The sequence below is a fragment of the Emydura macquarii genome, unplaced genomic scaffold, assembly GCF_026122565.2.
Source record: "Emydura macquarii macquarii isolate MOO-44397 ecotype Brisbane River unplaced genomic scaffold, CSIRO-AGI_Emac_v2 contig_2292, whole genome shotgun sequence".
NCBI classification, from domain to species: domain Eukaryota; kingdom Metazoa; phylum Chordata; order Testudines; family Chelidae; genus Emydura; species Emydura macquarii.
The window spans coordinates 3,171,780-3,193,807 of record NW_027132429.1 but is presented as its reverse complement, the minus strand read 5'-3'; the positions used below and the strand labels follow the sequence as shown (position 1 = coordinate 3,193,807).

The 22,028-nt window shown below is 56.6% G+C and overlaps 2 protein-coding genes and 1 long non-coding RNA gene across 4 annotated transcripts; 1 reads left to right on the top strand and 2 right to left on the bottom strand.

Moving 5' to 3' along the window:
* Positions 1-8,094: 8,094 nt before the first annotated feature.
* Positions 8,095-16,550, bottom strand: ZGLP1 (zinc finger GATA like protein 1). 2 transcript variants are annotated; one of them, XM_067560622.1, is made up of 6 exons: positions 16,448-16,550; positions 13,882-14,478; positions 12,693-12,805; positions 11,308-11,401; positions 10,323-10,454; positions 8,095-9,238 (listed from the first exon to the last, which is right to left on the bottom strand). In XM_067560622.1, the coding sequence occupies exons 2-6, from the start codon at positions 14,439-14,441 to the stop codon at positions 9,190-9,192; spliced, it is 948 nt and encodes a 315-aa protein (XP_067416723.1). In that variant the 5' UTR covers positions 14,442-14,478; positions 16,448-16,550; the 3' UTR covers positions 8,095-9,189. The 2 variants fall into 2 exon arrangements, with proteins under 2 accessions (XP_067416723.1, XP_067416721.1); XM_067560620.1 differs by lacking the exon at positions 16,448-16,550 and adding an exon at positions 14,962-15,096.
* On the top strand, positions 15,243-19,276 carry LOC137161391 (uncharacterized). The gene is made up of 3 exons (XR_010922065.1): positions 15,243-15,338; positions 16,460-16,603; positions 18,955-19,276. It is a non-coding gene; the product is annotated as an uncharacterized lncRNA (long non-coding RNA).
* Positions 16,804-20,953, bottom strand: FDX2 (ferredoxin 2). Its single transcript, XM_067560623.1, has 5 exons — positions 20,823-20,953; positions 20,203-20,254; positions 19,314-19,420; positions 18,575-18,662; positions 16,804-18,199 (listed from the first exon to the last, which is right to left on the bottom strand). Exons 1-5 carry the CDS (start codon positions 20,926-20,928, stop codon positions 18,043-18,045), a joined length of 510 nt encoding a protein of 169 aa, XP_067416724.1. The 5' UTR covers positions 20,929-20,953; the 3' UTR covers positions 16,804-18,042.
* Between the last annotated feature and the right edge of the window lie 1,075 nt (positions 20,954-22,028).

Genomic DNA, 22,028 nt, shown 5'->3' with positions numbered 1-22,028 from the left:
ACAGACTTTGTTCTCTAGCAGCTGACAAATTTAGCACATGGGTGACAGCCTTATGGCTGAGCTGCAGAGAAAAACAACTCCTCCGTGGCACACGCCTGGCATGAAAGACTCCAAGCAGGTGGAGAAAGCAGCTTCTAGCGTAGCATGTGGCAAGGTGACGTGCGGCGAGCCTCAGGGGTTGTGGGACTGCGCGCTCAGCCAAGGCAGGGGGTGTTATTGCTAATAGGACAGACCTGCTGCCAGTGCAACTCAGTGTAACGAATGAGTTATTGTGGAATCCCCAGTCATGACCATAGAGCGGATTGTGCAAGGCGCTGTACATTATTCATTAGGTGTACTACAGTATCACCACTCATGGCCTGGGACACTCTGCACTGAGTGCTGTGCAGACATAGGCCCTCCAAGGTGACCCAGAGAGCCGTGCTGCTTCAGGGCCCGCTGAGGATCTGGCCCATGACATGAACACAACCAGACTGTCGGCCCTGCTAATGCTGGTGAGTCTCTTCCACTGTCTCTGAATGGTTGATAGCTGTTCATAGAGCCATGGGGCTCATTTCCCATGCTGTTAAACAAGCAGAACGTTTGGGTTTTTTTGGACTTGTCGGAGCAGATCAGGCTGGGGGGGTCTGTCCTGCCCATTCCAGCTGCTTCTGGGGAAGGTGCAGGGTCGCTGACAGAAGCCAGAGATGGGATGTTTTGCTACAGGGGAATGATCTCCCGCCTGCCCTGGGTTAGAAGCTGGCTCTTGCCATGGAGCTGCTGGAAGATTTAGGAACAGGTTCGACCAAAGTTGTCTCCAGCTTCTGCAGCGAGGACATCCCCACTAGCGTTGTCGGAAACGGGAAGCCTCTGGCATTCGTAAGGGCGTCTCCCCCCAACGCCTGGTTCCAGAGCTGCAGACCATGAGGTCGTTCTCTTCACCAGCTGGGCTCCCACGCTAAGGATTCTGCCCTTGTGGTTGCTGACCTGAGCTGGAGCTAACCCGAGCACGTGTGAGGAAGCCTCGTCCAGTGAGATCTGCAGCAGCAGCTGGCCGGAGGCACACCAGAACGTCCGGCTCTGACCCACACGCTGAGAGCCTGATTTCCACTTCACTCCTTCCACGCGCTCGCAGCAGCAAGAGGGAGGAGAATGAAGGTGGCGTTAGGCCACCTTTGCACGCCCTGTTTTCCAGGGCCCAGGGTGAGTCAGAGAATCACAGACGATGGGGGGTGGAAGGGGCCTCAGGCGGTATCTGGGCCACCCGCTGCTCAAAGCAGGACCAACCCCGACTAAGCCAAGTAAGTTACACTTTGGTTCCCGTGCCCCCCTACGGGCTCTTGGACGCTGAGATGTGCTGAGGAGCAGCGTGCCATCCGTCCCTGCCAGCAGGGGCAGGCTGGGGGTGGAGCCTTTAGGCCCACTCTGCCCCTGCCGGGGGGTTGCCAAAGGGCTCTTTCCACCCACTTTAAGGTCCCTTTGTGTGGCGGCCAGAGGCTCACAGAGAATCAGGCTGTGCGTCATCTGAGCTCCCCCCTCCCCCCTGTGACACATTGCAGAGGGTTTACACGGGCTCAAAGAGCACTGCTCAGCCGCCTGCCTGCCACAGCTGGGATGTAAATAATTCCTGGGTTCATTCGGGGCCGGGTTGTGGTCATGGCTATAAGCCCTTTTCTGATCGCAGCTGAACCAGCTGTGTGCTTTTCAATGGGCTCCTTGCGTTGGTGAAGAGCCGGCGCTTTGCACAGCCGGCACCGCTGGGAAAAGGGGCTATTTTCAAGTCGAGTTTCTAACTGCTGTTGTAGATCTCCCCCCCGGCGTGGGTGGCAGGAACGGGCTTGCGTCATTGCAAGCCCTGGGTATCGCTGCACTATAATTATTTTCAGTAAAGACTTTGGGGGTGGAGGGAACAATGTACGCTATGTAAGGAAGTAATCCTTCCCCACACATCACCACAGAGCGCTGAGCGCTCAGGGCCATGCTGTCCTCTCCACCTGGGGATGGTTTTTAAAACACACTTCCCAGAGGAGTAAGAAAGGGCAAGTTGGTAAAGTTGGGTCAAAAAAAAAATGCAAAAAAACCTCTGATCCTATTTCTAAAGTGCCGCCGCCCCCTCGCTCCCAGCTGTGCCCATTTGCTGCAAAATTATTCATGATGCACTCGCACAATACGTACCAACAGCCACAGTGAAATCGCCTTCCTGACACCAGGGGTGGCTTTTATACCCAGGGATTCTATAATCTTTGCTCCCATGTAAATATCGAAGTGATCAGCTCTTTGCTCTGCTCTGCAAGGGTGCAACACGTTTCACTTTACTTACTAAAAAAGCAGGAAGCAGGAGACCTGCTGGAGTCACACTGATTGTGAGAGATTGCAGCTTCTGTTTAAAAGATTGTATGTTCACTAGCCATTGTCTCCACTAGACTTATTATGCAGAGGGGAGTGCGGTTTTGTAGCAGTGCTGGTACCGCACTCTCTCTCGAGTGAGTTTTGTCTCTGTTCCAGTTACCTAGTAGATTGAACACATCAATCACCTCACCCCCTGGCCTTAGCAATCCTGCTGGTGTCAGTTTTTTATTGCGTGCAGCAATTTGTCCTGCCTCTGAAGAATCAGCAGCTAGGTAAAGCGTGAAACATTGGAGTCTGAGATTTTCCCCAAGTGTCTAAGGCTGTGTCTCACGCTGGGGGCTATCCCGGCATAGCTGGGCTGCCACAAACCCGGCGGCTTGATGCCGCCTACGCCAACAAAAGGGGTTTGTCCCCAGGCGTAGGAACATGCCCTCCCCAAGCTGTAGTAGGCAGGCCGACGGACACGTTCGTCCACCAGCCTCGCTCTGTCTGCACCGAGGTAAGGTTGGCACCGCTGCCTTGCTCAGCAGTGTAGCTAGGGGCATGTCTACACTCCAGCTCTTGCGCCGTGGCACCGTAGCGTAGACATTTCCTGCCGCGCGGGAGGAGGTTTTTCCATCGGTGTGGTCGATCCACCTCGCGCCGAGGCAGTAGCTGCATTAATGGAACAATTCTTCCTTCGACCCCACTGCATTTCCAGTGGGGCTTTGGTCAGCCTAACGAGGCCGCGCACAGGTTCACAGCCCCGAGTGCTGCAGCTAGGTCGCTCTAAGTGTGTGTCGAGCAGACCGCAGTGACTGAGGGCTGGACTGCACCCAGCCGCTGTCGCACTTTAACTGCACCTGCCTACAGCAGGCGTAGCCCATGCAGCAGAGTGTAAAGGTGCTTCTCACAGCAGCGCTCTACAGCGGATGGAGACTAAGCCCTAATGGTACCCGGCCCCTTTACACGGGGACAGCGAGCTCCATGCTGAGGACTGTGCTGATAGAACCATGCTGGTAAAAAATCACACACCCCACCTGACCTAGTTCTGCTGTTCGGGAGCCTGCAGCGCAGCGACCGTACACATCTCACTGACCTGCACTTCGGCTTGTGCTCCTAGGGCCCTGTAGGGAATCCAGCCAGGGCCCCCACATGGGGGAGGGAGGGAGGAAAAGGGTACACTTTACCAGGGCCCTGAGGCCCTGGGGGGCCTGGCCCAGGCTGGAACCCCTATGGGACGTGTGTGGGAGGGGGTCCATATTACAAGTTTGTACTGGGCCTGAGACAATTATGCCTGGTCCCTGAATCCAGCTAGTCCAGGGGAATGACCCACAAAGCACATGCTGAACTTTAAGTACATATTTAAATCAGCCGGACGTCAAAGGGACTTGCGTACATGAGGAAGGCAGCATTGCCTAATGGGTGGAGCACAGAACTGGGAGCCAGGGTTCCTGGGCTCTGCCACTGGCCTGCAGGGTGCCCTTGCTGTGCCTCAGCTTCCCCACCTGTAAAATGGGGATAATGCAGCTGCCCTCCTGTGTGGAGCTCTGGGAGGGTGAGAAGTGCTAGAGGAGAGGGGGTGGTGGCATTAATAGTGCTTTGCTGAACCAAAGCCACGGGTGGCCTCCATGAGCCTCCTTGTGTGCCCAGGGGGTGAGGGACTGGACGCTCCCTGTGAATCGGGGCAGAGGGACAGGAAGGGGAGCTACTGAGACTGGGAGGGAGGCATAAGAACGGCCAGACTGGGTCAGAGCCATGGTCCATCCAGCCCAGCGTCCTGTCCTCCGACAGTGGCCAGTGCCAGGTGCTTCAGAGGGAATGAACAGAACAGGCAGTCGAGTGACCCAGCCCGTTGCCCACTCCCAGCTTCTGGGAACCAGCTCCAGGCCGGGAAGGGGCTTTCCAGTTGTTCCTACAGCCACTTCCCCTGTGGCTGGGGCCCAGGGAGTCTCACCTGCTCGCCCAGTGCCTGCTGCAGCCTGTCCGCTGCATCCCCCTCTCACCTCCACAACGTCCCCCGCCCAGGCGCATGAGTGCGGGGTGGGACAGAGCTGGGTTGCGGTCTTGCCTCTGCAGGATACTGGGGGGGGGTCATGAAAATACTGGGGGGTGGAAACATAGATCCACCCCCCAGTATTCCCACAGTTCATGGAATGAAAGGATTGGGTTGAGGTTGCCTTTGTTTATTGATTGTTCAGGACTTTGACACCCTAATGCCCAGGTGGTTTCTGAGCGGGAGTAAATCACTGAAAAAAAAAAAAAAAACACCTTTGCTTTCAGCTCACCCCAAATCTCGCCCCCTCCTGCCCCGCAGTCCAGTCCAGGCAGCGCTCGCCGTGTCCTGCCGCTGAGACGATCTGATCCTTTTTCCTGTTTTCCTGGAAAGCCGTTCCTGCGGTTTGTGTAGTGGGATTTTGTGGCCATTTGTAACTGGCCCTGGCTGAGAGCCAGATGAAGAAATGATCGTTCCGTTTTAAAGAACACTGGCTCTGGCCCAGGAGCAGCCTGCAACACGAGCGGAATCACTTCCCGACAGCTCGGCTTCCGAAGGGGCAGGAAGTGGAGATGAGGGAAGAGTCCTGGAGCTGGAATCCCCTGACTCCAGTACACCTCCCCCACCCACAGGAGCCGCATGCCCTGCAGCCTTCACCGTGTTTATCCCCCCAATGCCTCTGTGAAGTATAACCCCGGCCCTGGCCGAGCAGCAGCACTTGGCGTCAGCGCCCAGGCCGGTCTCTCTCACCAGCAGAAGTTGGTCTCACAACAGCTATTATCTGCCCCGCCGGGTCTCTCTGACGTGGCCAAGGTTGCAGAGGGAATCCGCGGCACAACAGGGAACTAAGCCGAGTTCTAGGTCTCACCCCAACCACGGCCCCAGGGGGCTGGATTCCACCACTAATCAGGCCACGTGTGTTCATCCTTTAAAGACGTGAGCCGAAGTAATCTCCTCTTTCTGAACTGCCAGTCCCTGGGCTCTCAGGGCCAGATTCTCAGCTGGGGTACGTAGAGGTCCCTCCATCAAAATCAACGGCGTGACACCAGCTGACATCTAAATGGAAACAGCTTCCCCGCCAGCGAATGCATTTCCCTCACTATACATTCTTTCTGCAGTTTGCATTTTAATTCGTCTAATTCCTCCCTGGCGCAGAGAAATCAGTGCCTGGCTTGGGCTCCACTCAGTGCCACTTCCGAGATGATTGTAGAAGAGCAAAGCCATCGACTGCCCCTATGCACAGGGGTGCATTTAGCCCAAAACGCGCAGAACTCTGGGGTCAGGTCCAACGAGCTAAAATTGTGGCCACAGAAAGAACAAACCGAGTGCGGAGGGAGGGAGAAATCATCTCCCAGCCCACGCTAGCCTCAAGACAGTGGCCAGTGGACAAGAGTCACCATTGCTAAATCAGCCGCAGCAGGAGGGACAGCTGGATTCTGAGCCAGGGTAAACAGATGTCGCTCCATCAAAATCAACAGTGCAACCCCAGTTTACACAGTTCAGTATCTGACCCTTCAATGTTAAAAGCGCCACATTCTTTTCTAAGTTGTCTCCTATAAAAGTGCCTAGGGACTTCCCCCTCTGGCACCAAGACCTCTGTACTCCACAGCAGATATAGAGTTTCTTTAATTTTATAATCCTCAAAGGAGCCTGTCTTTGCCATCCTCTCACTTCCTTCCACTTTGCAACATTTCTTGTAAGAACACCCAGGACTGCACCACTCTGGAAATCTCTCTCTTGACCCTAGCAGAGCTCTGGCTTTGATCCAGTCGGGTTTAGCTAGTACTGCTTATCCTTCCCTCCCCTAGCAAAAAAGCATTACTAGAACCTGTGTGTGATGGAGAGTGGGCGGAGGACTTGTTGGGAAATGTACAAAGTAGACAGATTGGAGTAAATTTTCTGTAGAGCTCAGAGCCTGATTTCCAAGTCCATCTGTGGCCACATTTTCCAAAGAGTTCCACTCCCCATGTGCTGAGTGCTTTTGGAAACCTCGCCACTGTTTTGGTGCCTAAACGGGAGCAGAGTTTTCTTGAAAATTCTGCCCTGATGACGGGTGCTGGGCCCTTGCCAGCCTGGTCCTGAGCGCTGCAAACTTTGGTCCGCACGCACAGACTAATGGAGGAGAAACACGGAAAAAGCCACCTCTGTCTGTAAGTGCACAGGCCCACACAGGTCCGGCTCCAATGCAAAAGGGTTACAGAACAGATGCCAACGAGCTCTTTGCTAAGAGAATCCTGGAGATTAGAAGAAGGTAAAGACTGGTGAGGTTCACATTTACACCGATCCTCGGCAATCAGAGCAGGGTCCCTGTTAACTATGCATTACCAGGCCATGGCAAGGGAGCTCTGCAATATGCTAATGGAGCAGCTGACACACGGGCACTGAACCAGGCACCTCCAGCACTAAGCAGGCGCCACGGGAGCTTGCCCTAAAGAACCAGGGCTCCGGTGCTCAGAGCCCCTGGGGCTTGGCAGAGAGGGCGACCTGTGACACACACTCCCCAGTGAGTTACACTACAGTTAAACATACTAAATCCATCCCGTCATAAGTCCGGAAACCCCTGGGCTCCGCACACTGCACATCAGAAGCTTCTCAATCCATGCAGCACTGCCCTGACGCATGCATTGCGCTTGAACTTTGATTTGGACGGAGTTAAGCACCTGATTAAAATTAGCCACAAATCCAAATGCTTTGCGGAATGGGAGCCTTAACAGTTAGCAGGAGCAGCAGCGGCACCAAGTGGCTTCAATAAGAAACAGAACAAACAGGACTGGCCAGTCTGGGTCGCACCCAACGTCCATCCAGACCAGTGTTCCTTATCCTGCAGTGGGCAGGGCCAGCTGCTGCACAGGAAGGGAGAAGAACCCCCCCAATAGCAGATGGGGGTAACCTGCTCCCCCCACACACACATTAGGTCTCACCCTGGGTCTCTAAGAATGAGATTGGCTGAAACCCTGAAGCCCAAGGTTCAAAATCCCCCCCAAGATCTGTATAGTTACATAGGAGAACTCTGGATACTCTTCCTATACTTTCACACTTCCAATTCCCCTTCGAATCTTGCTAATATCCCCTTGCCCTTCCATGACAAGACATGGGAGAACCAAAGCTCCCAATCTCCCCTCTCTACCCCATTCATTATTTTATCACATCCCCTTTATCACATCCCCTCTTACTGATCTCCTTTCCAAGGTCAATGATTCTCAGCTTTTCACTCTTTTCAGAGGGGGGTTTTCCAGGCAAAAGCATGGACCAGCCTTTCCTCAGGGTTTTCACTGGTTTGAGAAGCCCATCGGCAGAATAAACCGAGCCCACAGTCACTGCCCAGAGACAGGCCAATAATGCCCCTAACATGAGCTTCTCCAGTAATCACTAGAGCACCCAGTCAAGGAACACCTGAATTCACTGCTTCTTGGCTTCCCGTTAGGGTCCTGATACGGAAAAGTACGTGACTTTAAGCATACGCTTAAGTGAAGTCAACAGAATTTCAGCGCATGCTTAAGTACTGTGTTGAATAGGGATGTGATTGCTCATGGGTGATGTTCTCAAAAGCAGCTAAGCTCCTAAGTCACTTTGTCCTAGCTCCTCTAAGGTATTTAGACACTTCACACCCTTTGATTTCAAGACTCTTTTTGCCACTTGTAAGCCACTGAAGCAGCACTAGCTCTCTGCACAGGAATGGATTGAACTAGCGGTGAATAAGGGAGGCCTGGCTTCATATCTCCTGATAGAAACCAACACGTCACATCAAAACTAGAAAGGGACGCACAACGTAGAGTCTTTCCACACACAACTACAGTAAGGCAGTTTTATTCTAAAGTGCAACCATTATACTCACTCAAGAAAGAAAACCGAAAGCACACCACCACCTCATCGTCTTAACCCAGATCTCTTCCCTGCATTATCACCACATTTAAGTGTTTCCAGAAAGGAAAAAACATTGCAGTTTTCATCAAAAGTCACAACCTGGCACATAAAGTTTTAATTTGTGTGTGTGAGGAAACAGCGCCACACTGCAAAAATAAATATATTATTTACACATATAAATATATCTAGATAATAAATTTGTACAAGAAAACCCCATAGGTACTATTTTAAGTGACAAATTAATTGAGAATTGACAATTTTCTGAAATACATAACAAGCGAATGAAGGAGAGAACGTCTCTACTCAAAAACTGCAAACCTTTAGTGCAATAAAAAAATGAGGTTACATTGATGAATATTGATCTAAAAATATTCTTAAACCCTGAAAAATTCTTTGTTTCATTTTGAGCTGCTTTTTTTTTTTTTTTTTTAAAGCATTGGCAGAATCTGCATGTCCAGCTCTTGTCTGTAGCAAGGATTGCTGCGGCCACAGGTGCAAGTTAATATCTGAATAAAGCTAGTATTTTATTCTCCTTAACATCTTTTATTTGTTCTTTAACATCTGGAGTTATGTCAAGTGTTTCTGGATTCTGCATTTGCCCCATAAAAAGGCACTAAAAAGAGCCACATTGTAGTCATCTCCTCAACCGTCAACCCAGATTAGACCAGAGCAGATCGCTGTTGGCCAGGATACCCTGGGGTCCGAACAAGCAGCCCCCCTCAGTCACACACGCTGCTAGCCTGGGGCAGCCAGGAGCAAGCTTAACATTCAAACTCTTATTTTCCCGCCCCTCATTCCAGCTTTGCCACAAACTTCACCTCTTCAAAAACAAGGGGTTCATTTTCTCTTCCCGAGTTGCTCGCACAAACCAAAGGCGGGATCGCGCTGTCATTTTACAGAACACAACAGTGCTAGAGGAAGGGAAAAGGCAACAACTGGACTGAGCCAATGCTTCTTTTGTACCTCCACTCAGACTCCAGTGTAGCATTGTCCTCCTGCCCACCCAAGCAGATGCTGTCCGGTTAACAGCAAAAAGTCCTTGCTGGAGATTTAAGGAAGTCATCATATTTCCTAGAAAACAAAACAAAAAGAGCCTAATTAAATGATGTCCTTTAAACCTACAGTTACGGTTTCCCCCTTTGAGCTCTGTGGATGAGAAGTGCTGGGTAGGAGGTATTCGTTGTTATTACAAAGTACATGTGTTATAGCAGCATGTGGAGACCCAAGGGGAGACTGCTGCGGTCGTGCCGGTAAAACGTAGGGCAAGAGGCACTCACTCCCTGTCCCAAAGAGCTCAGAGTCTAACTATGCACCGGGCAGGAAACAGAGGCCCAGAGAGGCAACTCACCCAAGGCCACCCAGAACGCAGAGCTCCTGACTCGCCAGCCAGTACTCTATCTACTGGACCACGCAGCGCCCAGCCGGCTCTTGTTAAAGACGCATTGAGAGTGCAGAGAGAGTCAGAGCTGCAGGATGGATAAGCTTCAGTGTTCAACCTCCAAACTATTTGAGATCAGGGCGGAGTGGGGAGGGATTCACCCTAGAACCGGTGCTACTGGGGGAGCTTGACACGCTTGACTACAATCAACCACTTCCCTCTTGCTAGTTTGAGCCCCCTGTCCTGCTCCCTGTCAACTCTGTACCTTTGCTAACCTAACACAGGCTAACGCTGCAGCAGGAAACAAAGGCAGAAGAGAGAAAAGCCAGTGAGAAACGAGTGACAAAAAACGGACGCCGGTCACATGTTCAAATACCTGGCTGCAGACATGTCCAGCTGTAGCAGGTGTGCGTTCAGTTTTTACTTGAAAGCAATTCCTTCCTGCCTCACAACACACATACACACACAGGGCAGGGTTCATCTCCTTCAGCAGGGCCGGACACATGCACACGCACCCTGCAAAAGGGTAAATTTCACCCTCTACGCACAAGCGTCGCTGTAACCAAAAGCTGCCTGCAGTGACGCACACAAACAATTCACAACTTCCACTCCACTTCACTACAGAGAATTACACTGGATCAGATCTGTGGCTCTGCTGCACAGTTTGCATGATCAAAGACTCTGGAAGGGGTGGGGAGAGGTTAATTTTCAAATAGGATGTTGAGTTTCAGACAAAGCTGTTCCTTTTTTTAAACAAATTAATAACGTAAAAATGACCTTTTTACAGTTTTCTGCTGGGCCATGGCCATGCGCAGTTTGTCTCCACAGTTAGGGCAACGGGAATATGATTTCCCACTTTTCTTTGGGATATTCCAGCAGCTGAAGCATCGTATCCTGTACTTTTTGTACCTGGGGCGGAGAGGAAATCAGTTGGTTTAGTTAATTATATTTTTAGCAAAAAGTGGAATCATCCTTCCCTCCTTCCCCCCAGTCTTTTGAAATGTTTGCTTAGAAGATGGATATTTAGAGGGGAATTTATTTAGGAAAATGCCTTGGGCCAAGATTTTTGGAAATAGGGCCCAGATTCTGAAAGGTATTTAGGTGCCTTGAAATCAAGAGGAGTTAGGAACCTTGGAGAATCCGGGTCTGGGTGCCTAATGTTAGTGGCATTGCCAGCCCCACGTGCTCAAAACCATGAGTCAGACCCACCAAAAAAATTGAAGCGTTAGCTTAAAATCACAGAGAAAAAGAATAAAATGTTGATTTCTTTTTAATTGCTTTCCAGCTTCAAAGCCTTTATGAGGGACAAGGGTCACACTTTCAAGCTTTTCTCTGTGACCATTTTTTAAAGTTTCAAGCTTTTTTCTGAACCATTTTTCAAAAACTAAAAGTTTTGTGTAATCACATGACGCTGGGAGCTGGAGCTTCCAGAAAACACCCAATATCACAAGGTTCCCGATAAGATCACAAGAGCCGGCCCTATTGATTCAGATACCTAAATAAGAGCTTGGCTTCCCTGCCATCTTACCCCAGGCACTTACTTGGTTATCACCCAAATGTGGCTTCATTTTCAAAATTGCTGCCGTGGTGGGAATTGCTGCATGCTCAGAACTTGAAAACAAGCCGCTCATTTAGGTGCCTGAATATGAATTTAAGCCTCGATCCTGCAAGACTTACCCACGTATTTAATTTTGCACAGACCTTGGCCTGGCCCTTTGTGCACAGTTTCAGAAAGCAGCTAGCGGTACTACGTCACAGGTACCTGATGCCACAAGCATTGCAGAGTGGGGTCCCATCCTCAGCAATCCTCCACAGGGGGGTTTTCTTTGTCTGGCAGGAAGCACAACACTTACTACCTAAAGAAAAGACAAAGCATCAGACAAGGGCTGTGTGGTGGTTTTATTTCATAGTGTCATGGAGTTTAAGGCCAGAAGGGATCATGCCTTGAGTGCAGGGGACTGGACTAGATGACCTGTTGACATCCCTTCCAGTCCTACACTTCTATCTGACCTCCTATCTGGCACAGGCCATTACATTTTACCCATTTACCCCTGCATTGGGCCCAATAACTTGTGTTTGGCTAAAACATCTTCCAGAAAGGCCTCCAGCCTGCATACAAAGACCTCAAGAAGTGGAGAATCTACCACTTCCCCTGGTCGCTTGTTCCAGTGCTTAATCACCCTCCTTGTTAAAAATTCATGCCTAATTTCTAGTGTGCGTTATGTCACAACAGGACAAACAGCACTGGGGTGTATTAAAAACACAATTCCCAGGTATTCTAAACCAAGGGAAGGGCTTTGATATCTATTTTCTTTCTGGTGGAGAAATATGTTTTTAGTCTGTGGTGTAGTTGAAGAAAAGAAAAGAAAAGAAAAGGTCACAATAGATACTGTACTGTTGCAACTTTATTTTGTCATAGCTTTTCATATCAACTGTATCTCCAAAACTAATCATAGAATTAAATAACATGAATACAAAACTAGTGTTCCATCCTACAAGTACTTATTATGCTTACAACCATGAGCATTTGCTGTTGAAATGAAGGGAAATGAAGGGAACTGTTCACAGTAGTAAGCACTACACCTAGTAGTAAGTATATGTGAGAGGAAGCCCGTAAATGATAAAAGCCCAGATCCTCAGCTGGCATAAATCAGCAGCAGACTGCCTAAGGAGATTGTGGAAACTCCCTCGCTGGACGTTTTCAAAAGAGGGCTGGACAGCCATCGGTCTTGGATGGTTTAGACACACCAAATCCTGCATCTTGGCCGGGGGTTAGACTAGATCAGTGTTTCTCAACCATTTTGATACCAGGGGCTGGCTTCCTATACTGTGCCAGGGAGATCTCAGGGACCGGTGCTGGTTCACGGACTGGTCGTTGAGAAACACTGGACTAAGATGACCCTTGCAGTCCCTTCTAACTCTATGATTCTATGGCTGCCCCTAGTAGCTATGACTGATTTCTACCAGCTAGGATCTGGCTAGAGAGGAATTCAAGTGGAGTGTAGATCTTCTGCTGGACTCTGCATGGGACTGAATTTCTCCTACCAAGAGGAGAAGCAGGCCAATATCTGTATGCAAAGCTGGCCCAATCGTTTCAGAATGTTACCATTTGATAGTTCAAGTTTTTGTTTCTGAAAAGCAACCTACTCTGGACAGAGCGGGAGTCTTGATCCTCCTCAGAACTGCTGGCTCTGCAAAACGCTCTTGTTAAAGAGCTGTGACTTGGATTTGGTTTACGGCTTCTTTTCCCATACATCGCTCTGTAGACAGATTAGATGAGACAAATCTTACCAGGTTTCACACGACTTTCAGATAAAAATAAACAAACAAACAAACCAAAGAGCAAAAACCAGTGGAACATCATTTAAAAATCTTTCTTCCTTCCAAACAAAAATGAGTTACCAAGTTTCCAACCTTCTGCTTGTTGGGCAATCATGGATTCCTAGCAAAGTGGGCACAAAATGCTCCCAGACAGGGATGTGCACAGGAAAAAACCAGACCCCTTTTGGAGTGACACATTCTGTGCCCCCCTCTGTGGCCCCGGAGCCAGAGGAGCTTGTCCCGACCATTGTGGCCTTGTGGTCGGAGGAGTTCTGTGCCCCTGCTGATTATTTTGGGGGGGAGGGGGACATGCACGCACGTCCCTGCTCCCAGATCAACATGTAGTGTTTTACAGCCACGTTACACTGGTGTGAATGACAGTACAAGGTGCAGGACAGAGGAGCTGCAATAATGGATCTGACCCACGGTCTGCCTACAGCACAACAGATTCATAGATGATAAAGCCAGAAGGGACCATTGTGATCATCCAATTCCCCAGCATTCAAAGGCTGGGGAGGAAGCTGAGGGGAGATGGCAGGAACTGGGGCTGTGGTTTATCTAAGGTTTGGAGAAGACACAGACTCACATGTGAGAAACATGCAACAGTCATAAACCACGGACCCCTGCCCCCTTTGGTGTGACTCACGCCTTCCTCTTGCGTTCACCACTCTAGGAGAGTGATTGTGCACCACAACAGAGGTGATGAGAGAGCGCTCCCTAGGGAGATCTAGGGTGTGCAGGGGTGGATGGCTAAATAAGGTGTGTATCCAGGGAGGGAGGGTAACTGGTGTGCATGGGGATAGCTATATCGATGTGTATGGGGATAGCCAGCTAGGTTATGAGGATAGCTAGCTAGTAACTAGCTAAACAAGCGGTGAGCCCGGGATAACTAGCTAGATCCTGGGTGTGTAGGGCTAGTTTAATGGTATAATGGGTGCGTCTGGGGTTAGTTTAGACAGACAGACCGATAGACAGACCGAGCGCTAGCTGCCCACGCTGTCAGAGGAGCCCATACCTGCTGTAGCGGTGGCTGATGAGAAGCTGGTGCCCACCCGAGCCGCCTTGGCAAAGACACAGGCGCATGCGGAGGGTCACCCCCTGGAAAGCTGGGTCCCGGGGCTCAGCGCCCCGGCTGGGAGCCGGCTGCTTGCGGGGATTTCTCCTCCTGCAGCCCGGCTCAGGCGCCCCCAGCTCCCAGCCGCGCCCCTCCTGCCCGGCTGCTCCCGCCTGCCTGGAGAGGTCGCCAGCGAAGTGCGCGGGGAGGGCGCAGGGGGAACCTGCCCTAGGCTCGGCGGGGGCCGCCGCCCCGGCCACCAGATGCGAGCAGTGCAGGCTGATGAGACTCAGGGCGTCCATGGGGCTACAGGTGCCCAGCGAGGCGAGCGAGCTGGCGCCGGGCAGGGGCTGCGGGGCGCTGCGCCCTAGGCGCACGGCGGGCCCCGGCGGCTGCTGCTGCTGCGCCCTGGGCGCACGGATCGGCTCCTCGCGGCCCCCCGGCGCCCGGGGCAGGCGCTGGGCGGACTCCTGCAGGAAGCTCAGGGCGCTGCTGTCGGGCCCCTGCAGGCAGCAGGCCATGCTGGGCGGGGGCTCCGGCCGGGGGCGCCCCGCGGGCCTGCGGGGAGGAGAGCACGAGCAGTTATGGGCAGCTCCCCTCCCCCCTCGGGCGCAGATCCCCCCTCAACCTCGGGGCAGCGCCCCTCCCCCCAGCTGTGACTCACCCCCCCCGCCCTGCCCATTCCCAGGGGGCAGCTCCCCCTCAGCCCCCCACTGACCTCCTCCTCCCCGCCCCTAGGCTCAGCTCCCCGGCCCGGGGCAACCCCCCCCCCGGCCCGTGCCGCGGCCTCGGGATCCCGCCCGCTGCCCCCGGCCAATGACAGCTGGAGGCTGCGGCTCGCGAGCTGCCCGCCCAAAACAGCCCCGAGCTCGCGCCCGGCTCGCGGGCAGGTGCGCGGGGCGGCTCCGCGTCTCTCCTCCCTTCGGGGGCGGCCGCATGCGGCGGATCCCGCTGCCCGCAGCCCGGCGGACAGTGCACGGCGCTGATCCGGAGTTCACTGTCCATGCGGCTGATCCGGATCCCCGCATTCCTGGGGCTGACCTGGCTCCCCCTCCCGGGCTGGCCGGGGCTGAGCTGCCGGGCTCCGGCTCCAGGCAGGGCGGGAAGAGCAGCTGCTGCAGGAGGGAGAAGTCCGGGGGGTGCCCGTCCAGGAACAGCTCCCCCTCCATGGCCGGGCCGGGCCGGGCCTCGCTGCGGGGCAAGGACGCAGCCCCGCCGGGGGGAGGGGCTGATGTCCCGGGGGGGGCCTTAACCGGACACACCTGGGCAGCCAGGGCCTCGCCCTATAACAGGCTGGAGGGCAGGGGCCACCCAGGGCTCCTGCAGCAGGAGGGACGGAGCGTGCCCGGGTCGGGGGGCTGTTTGCCCTCCCCTCTCTCAGGGGGGTGATGGGCCTGGCCTGGGTGGGGCAGGAGGAGGTATGTCTAGTTGCGCTGGCACCTGGGGGTGGGGAGTTAATGTCTATCTGCCCTGGTAGTTGGGGGGCTGCCCCACTCTGCAGGGGGTTTGTCCGTCTGCCCCTTACATTGGAGCAGGGGCCCTTGCCCTGAACCTCCTGAGACCCCCCAGGACGGCTCTGCGGGGTGATGACCCCAAAGCTGCTCCCCTTGTAGTGAAGGGCTGGGGAGCCCTCCCTGCTGCCCAGGCTGGGTGGGGAAGATATGGCCACCCCATGCCCTGCTGCGGATGGAGCCTGCAGTGAGAGCTGCCTCTGGGTGATTCTGTCCCTGCCCCTCCACCCTTCCCTTTCCCTTGAGTGGGGCAGCCCCACACATAACCTGACAGGTGAGTGAATGCATCATGTGTGCCCCACAGTGGGGCTGGGTGGGGGGTGGACTGAGGACTCCCTTTCCTGCGTCCTGCTGTGGTTCTACAAAAAGTTAACTCGCTCAGCTTTGCCTCCCCTTCCCAAAGCTGCTGGGGGGGGGGGAGCAGCCCCGCCCAGGAGGGGGGTTTGATACAGCTCAGCTACTGGGAGCAGGCCTGGCTGGGCCAGCGAAGCCTGGGAGCCCCCCCGGGTGCAAGGTGCTGCCCAGGGAAGAGGGTCATGGCAGGGCTCTGAGGAGGGGGAGGTGACCAAGTGGAAAGCGAGGGGGTGGGGGCTCTGCCAGTGGGGCGCTGGGCCAGTCCCTGTGTCACCAGGCCCCCATTCCCCTCCTGTCTAGGGACGAGATCTGGGCTGTGCCCAGCAGGATGGGGCCCTGGCTTTGTGTGTGGTCCATGGGCCTTGCCATAATGGACTGACCAAGCCCGGGGAGCAGCTGCTGTGGCTGGGTTTTGGTTTCTCTGCAGGCTCTAGGGTGTGCATGGGGGGGCTGGTCAAGGGGAATCCCAGGGACTGGCCTCTAGCACCTGTTCCCATCCTGTGCTGGGGAGCCTTGGGGGCTGAGCAGCTCCAGCGAGTGGTCCTGGGGCCTAGGCTAGCTCCTGCTGGGTGACCCGCCTTCGGCTCAGGAATCACACTCCATGGAGCGAGCAGGTCGGGTCTCAACTGGCTCCTCTCAGCTGTCCCACTGTGCCACGCTACCTTTCATTCCAGGTACCAGGGTGTTCCCCCCACAGGCCACGTCTCTACGCAGAACAGCCGGGATGCTGGCCCAGCTGCCACACAGCTACGGGGGCTGGAACAGTCCCACTCTGCCCACACACAAGGAAAAAGTGACGCTGTGAAAATGCCAACAAGGTAAAAGGCTTCAGGTCTGACCTCCCATGCCGCCCCCCCACCCCACCCCCCCACGGGGGACTCTTCACAGCTGCCTAGAACCCTCCAGCTGCCCCCCCTCCCCCCCCCGGCTTTCCAGCCCTTCCGATGGTGGCAGAGAAGAACCCACTTAGACCAGCTACACACCTCTACTGGGGGGGCCCTGGGTTGTGCTTTAATAAATCAATGGGCAGGGCCCTGCACCACTCCAATGGAGCCACCTCTGGGGTGGGACATAGCAGCTGTTTGTCAGCCAGACAGCAATCGTTCAGCGGGGGGGGGGGGAGGCAGTGTCCTCTGTGCAGGGAGGTAAGTGTGAAGTGCTGGACGGGGTGTGGCTGGCAAAGCTGCTTTCCAACGAGCTCTGACCCCCTGGAGCTGGGGTGCCTGGTAGCACAGGTTCCCGGCAGCACCCTGCTAAATCGCTGAGTCTAGCACCGCTGTGAGAGGAGGAGTGCGGCAGCCACTTGTCGTGTGGCTCTCCCCAGTGCCAGCCTGGCAGCTCCTGCACGGCCAAGGGGGTCCCGGGAGGCTGGGTGTGGCAAGATGTGCTGCATCAGCGGGCAACCCTCATCTTCCCTGGCTGACACATTCAGCCCCCGCCACGGTACCAGCCAGGGCTGCAGAGGGGTCCAGGTGCTGAAGCTGCCTGGCCTGGAAGAGCCGCAGCCCCTCAGCCTGCAGTGCTGGTACCCACAGGGTGAATCTCTTGCCAGTGACCTGCCAGCAAGCCCGCAGGGGCCCCCTGCTCCCTCTTGCCCCGCTGTGGACAGGCACAGGTCGCAGGCCCCCATTATACAAATGGCAGCTTTAATAATGAAATGAGGCTGGGGAGGGACCAGTGTCCCCCATCCTCTAGTTACAGCACGACACGTCAAAGGTGCTGCCTTGCTCCCTGCTGTCACAGGGCAGAGAGAAGACGCCAAGGCCCCCGGTGTGTTAAAGCACGTGAGGAGAAACCGTCCCCTCCAGGCAGGGAGAAGGCAGAGTGCCCCCCACAGCCTGCCCTCCTTCCACTCCTGGCCCGGCTGCCGAGTTTGTTCACCACCAAACACAGGCTCCATGAACAGAACAAGTGCTGCCCTCGCCCTGCACCCTCCTCTGTTCCCCGCTGTCTCTGGGGCTGGGAGAGGCACAGCTGGGGTGGATGGGGGTGGTGGTCTAGCATCTGTGTTGCTGCCATTCCTCATCTCCCCTCTCAGGCGGGGGGCTATGGTGAGACCAGCTGCTGTAGGAAACTCCTTCACCCCTAAGGACTATAATGATTGACACCCCTTCTGCCCCCCACCCCCTGCAACCTCTCTCTGCCATCAGCAGTGCAGCAGGCCCTCAGGGGGAGCCTTCATGGCCCAGTCCCCCTGCTTTGGGCTCTGTAAGGCCCAGCCCCAGAGCTAGGGGCGTCCCAGAGGCTCCTCCGGCCTTCAGTGGGGCTTGGGAACGTGGCCGTCCACGTAGAAGTTCCTGGTGACTTTGGGCAGGGTGAACTCTGCCCCCTCCAGCTCTGGGGTGAGGAGGATCTGGCAGCCGAGCCGGGAGTTCTCCTGCAGCTGCGGGGCCATGTCCAGCATGTCTTCCTCCCTAGGAGAAAACAAGAGTCCAGGGGGACAACCACAGACTTAGCTGGCTCACTGCAATTGCCAGGCTGAGTGCAGGAGAGTGTTTCACTGAAATGTAGCCACTGCTGGGGAGGAGGGCAGCAGCCGCCCAGCTGTGCTACATGGCATTGCAAAGAGCAAGAAGGGGCTTGGGCTAAAACACTGGGATAGGCCCCAGTACCCCTGGGTTCGAGTCCCAACTTTGGTAATTCCCGCTGTGACCTGGAGGAAGGCCCGGAGTGGGGGGAACCTCGGTCAGGGTTTGTGCAGCACACACACATAGCGTTGGGCTCTTGCAGAATCCTGGCCTCCCGAGGGGGGTGGGGGCAGCAGGGCTGAGGTGCCCAGAGGCTGTTACCTTTCGTCAGGCACGGGGAGCTTGTCCACAAACTCCTGGCTCACGTAGACGTGGCAGGTGGAGCACGCCAGGGAGGCTTCGCAGGCACCTGGGAACACAACAGAGGGGAGGGTCAGGGTGCAGGTGGCCCCTGCAGGGCCCCCAGGGAAAGGGGGGAGCCCAGCTTTGGGCCTGTAAATTGAGGGCAGTTTTCCCCAGGGAAGAAACAGGATCCTGCATGTGTCCATCACCTTTAATGCCTCCCGCTAACTGCTCCTCCCCCCTGCCCAGCTCGGGGACACCCCCCAGCAGCCTGATGGCCTCAGATGCCCCGCTCAGCCCCACCTCTCCAAACGGACCCACTCTAGCTTCTCGTGCCTCCCTCTCATCCTCGGTCTCAGCTCCTGTTGGCTCTGAGACGGAAGAGGCGCTGGAGCTCCAGGGAAGGGGAGATAAAAGCACATCCTGGAGCTTTGACCCAGCCCTGCTCTGGCCTGGAGAGGCCAGAAGCCTTCCTGGCACCGCACCACCCCAAACCCTGGCAATTCCTCTGGGGACTCAGCAAACCCCCTGAAACACGGCGAGGAGAAAAGGGGAGATGGAAAAGGGGGGGAGGGAGCAATGAAGCATTTACAAGTGTTCCCACGGCCAGATCAGACGCTGGAAGCAGCCAAGGCCCCGGGCCTCTCTGGCTCACACCAGCCCATGGCGCTGTCTGCAGCCCCAATTGTGTACCACCAGCCCGCAGAGCGGCACAGACCTTCCAGTTCGATGCCATGCCTCTGGGCCAGGCGCAGCACGTCCTCCCCCACGCGGCCCTGCACGGGGACCCGGCGCCCCGAACGGTCAACGAAAACCACGTTCACCCTGGAGGAGGGAAGGGGGTTGGGAAACACAGTCAGACACAGCGACCACCTGGAAGCCGCAGAGGGTGGCTAGGGCTCAGCCGGACGGGGAGCAGGGCGGGTGGCAGGTGCAGCAGAACTCCAAGTCTCCGGGCACACGGTTATCCTACTGCTTCTCCCTCCCGCTGCAGCCCCTTCCACCAGGGGATCGACAGTCATTAGCTCCATGCCCCGCACAGCACCTGCCAGCCACGGGTGGTACAGTGCTGTGCAGAGGAAGGCCAGTCAGTATCACCCTGGTCATGTGACAGATGGGGAAACTGAGGCACAAAGCCAGAGACTCGCCCAAGGTCAGTGGCCAAGCCAGGAACAAAGCCCAGGTCTCCTGAATCTCAGTCCAGTGCCCTACCCACTTGCCATGCTGCCTCTTGTAGGGCTATAGAGCCCCCCCAGACCCCATTCTCTGAGCCCCCCCACAGAGGGACAGGAGCAGCATCTAGAAGAATTATTTGGATACACCTGGGCTCGCATCCCCGGCAGGTCTGATGCTCATTTTACTGACACAGCACAAAGAGAGGAAGTGACTCGCCAGACACACAGGGACTCGGTGTCAGCTCGGGGACAAGAACCCAGGTATCCTGCACCCCAGGGCTGTGCTCAGCCCACTACCACCCCAGGCTGCACATCCTTCTGGGCCGTGTCCGGCAGACTCCGAAAACAGAGACTGTCTTGGCTGAAAAGGCAGCCTGAATCCTGCAGCGTGGCGGCTGCGAAGAGAAGCCGAGTTCAGTTCCAGGTACTCACACGTCGCCCGTCGGCTCTGCCGCGCTGCCCTCGTCTTCTGCCTGGAACGACACTGGGGAAAACGTGTTGCAGCTCAGCGCGTGTCACGCAGCCCCAGCCTTGCAGCCCAGCCTGCGCGGGCCAGGGGCTGGCACGCACACGGGGCCATCGCCGCGCGCTGGGATGGCCAGCTTCGCACCCCAGAAGGTGGGGAGAAGGGCTGGGATCAGGGATTGTTCTCACCCTCCCTGCGTCCCCCAGCGCGCCCCGTTCACACCAGGACGGTGCGACGTGCACAGCGGCGGAGCAGGCCGGGCTGCAGGGCTGAAATCCACGGCAGTTAAGAACCGGGTTTCCTGTCGTACCCCCCCCGGTGCCAGGAGTCCGGCGGGTCTCAGCCCAGTTCGCAGGGTCCAAGCCAGCCCCCAGCTCCGTGGCTCTCGCTGCCCCCCGCCCCACGGCAGCTCGGCCCAGGCCAGAGACTGAGCCGGCTTCTCGCCGGGGCCGGGGGCCACGGGCTCTGGGGGGGCGGGGATCCCTCTTCCACCCCCCCCCCGGCGCGGGGGTGCCGGGACCCCTCCTCTACCGCCCCAGCCCCCTCCAAGGGTTTGCTCCCCCCGGGGGTTCCCCGGCCCGCCCACCTGCCGTGCGGAAGCCCCGCGCCGGGCGGAGCCGCAGCCCCCCGGCCGCCCCCAGCAGCAGCCGCCGCATCACGTTCGTGCCACCGGCGGCCACGGAGGCCGCCATGACAGGCGTCACGTGACGTGGCCGGGTCAGAGGTCACCGGGGGGCGGCGCCAGGAGGAGCGGATGGGAGGGAGGCGGGGGGGGAGACGTTGGGAGTGGGCGGGGGCGGGGTGCAGACGGGGGCGTCACGGTCGGTGCGGGGGGGCGGGGTGCAGACGGGGGGGCTGGGTCGGTGTGGGGGGGGCCGGGGTGCAGACGGGGGGGCTGGGTCGGTGTGGGGGGGCGGGGTGCAGACGGGGGGGGATTAGTGCGGGGGGGGGGCGCTGGGTCGGTGCGCCATGGCCGGGGGCCGCGTGCTCATTACAGCCCAACCCCTGGCGCGCTGAGCCCCGGCCCCCTGCCCAGCCCCTGCAGCCCGTGCCCGCGGGGGGGGGGGCAGCCCCCAGGCTGGGCGTGCAGGGCCCCGGCTTGGTCCGTGTCGGTCTGAGCCGGCCGCGCTGGCTTGCACCCGGCCCCGGCCGGCCCCTGGCTCCCAGCCCCACAGGAGCCCGGCCCCCGTGCGCGGAGACCCTGGCGCCGCACAGAGCTGGGGCTGCCTGGCCCTGGGCACACCTGCCCCCCCTTCCAGGGTGGAAGCTGAGGCACAAGCTCCCATGTGAGGCCCGCGGAGATCAGCACCGGAGAGCTCAGCCTCACCCCGCCTGTTCACAGCTGGGAACTGGGCCCACAGAGGGGGAGCAGGGCTGGGCATGGGGAGATGGGGGGCAGGGCTCTAACCACTAGCGGGCCCTGCCCCCCCCGTGCTGCAGTTCGCACAGGTTCACGGGGCTGACCTCGTTGCTGTCCCGCCCTGGGAAGCTGGCCCCATGGTTTAGGTCCATGAGGGGGCTGCCCTGGGCCAGCTGGGTGGAGCCACCTGGAGACCCGCACAGCTGCACCTGGGCAGGAGGCAGCCAGGTAACCAGCCGCGGGGAGGCTCCAGCAGCCGCGGGGAGGCTCCAGCAGCTGTCTCCACGAGCTGGCCGCAGGCACAAGCATCAGCAGGCCCCATTGGCATGTAGCAGTTAGTGGGAGAAGGCTTGTGCTGCTACTTCCCCCCCAGCTGTTCCAGGGGGTCTGTCCATGCCAACTGCAGGCGGCAGGCAGGAGGGCCAGACTTCC

Excerpts from the sequence above, each read along its gene's own strand:
- ZGLP1 (XM_067560620.1), bottom strand. The coding sequence starts at position 15,089 with ATGGAGGGGGAGCTGTTCCTGGACGGGCACCCCCCGGACTTCTCCCTC. Across the intron at positions 14,479-14,961 it reads AGCCCGGGAGGGGGAGCCAG|GCCCGCGGGGCGCCCCCGGC; the intron begins GTCAGCCCCAGG and ends TCCTCCCCGCAG. Across the intron at positions 11,402-12,692 it reads AGACTCCCGCTCTGTCCAGA|GTAGTAAGTGTTGTGCTTCC; the intron begins GTAGGTTGCTTT and ends TCTTTTCTTTAG.
- FDX2 (XM_067560623.1), bottom strand. The coding sequence starts at position 20,928 with ATGGCGGCCTCCGTGGCCGCCGGTGGCACGAACGTGATGCGGCGGCTG. Across the intron at positions 20,255-20,822 it reads GCGGGGCTTCCGCACGGCAG|TGTCGTTCCAGGCAGAAGAC; the intron begins GTGGGCGGGCCG and ends CGTTTTCCCCAG. Across the intron at positions 18,200-18,574 it reads CTCCCCGTGCCTGACGAAAG|GGAGGAAGACATGCTGGACA; the intron begins GTAACAGCCTCT and ends GTTTTCTCCTAG.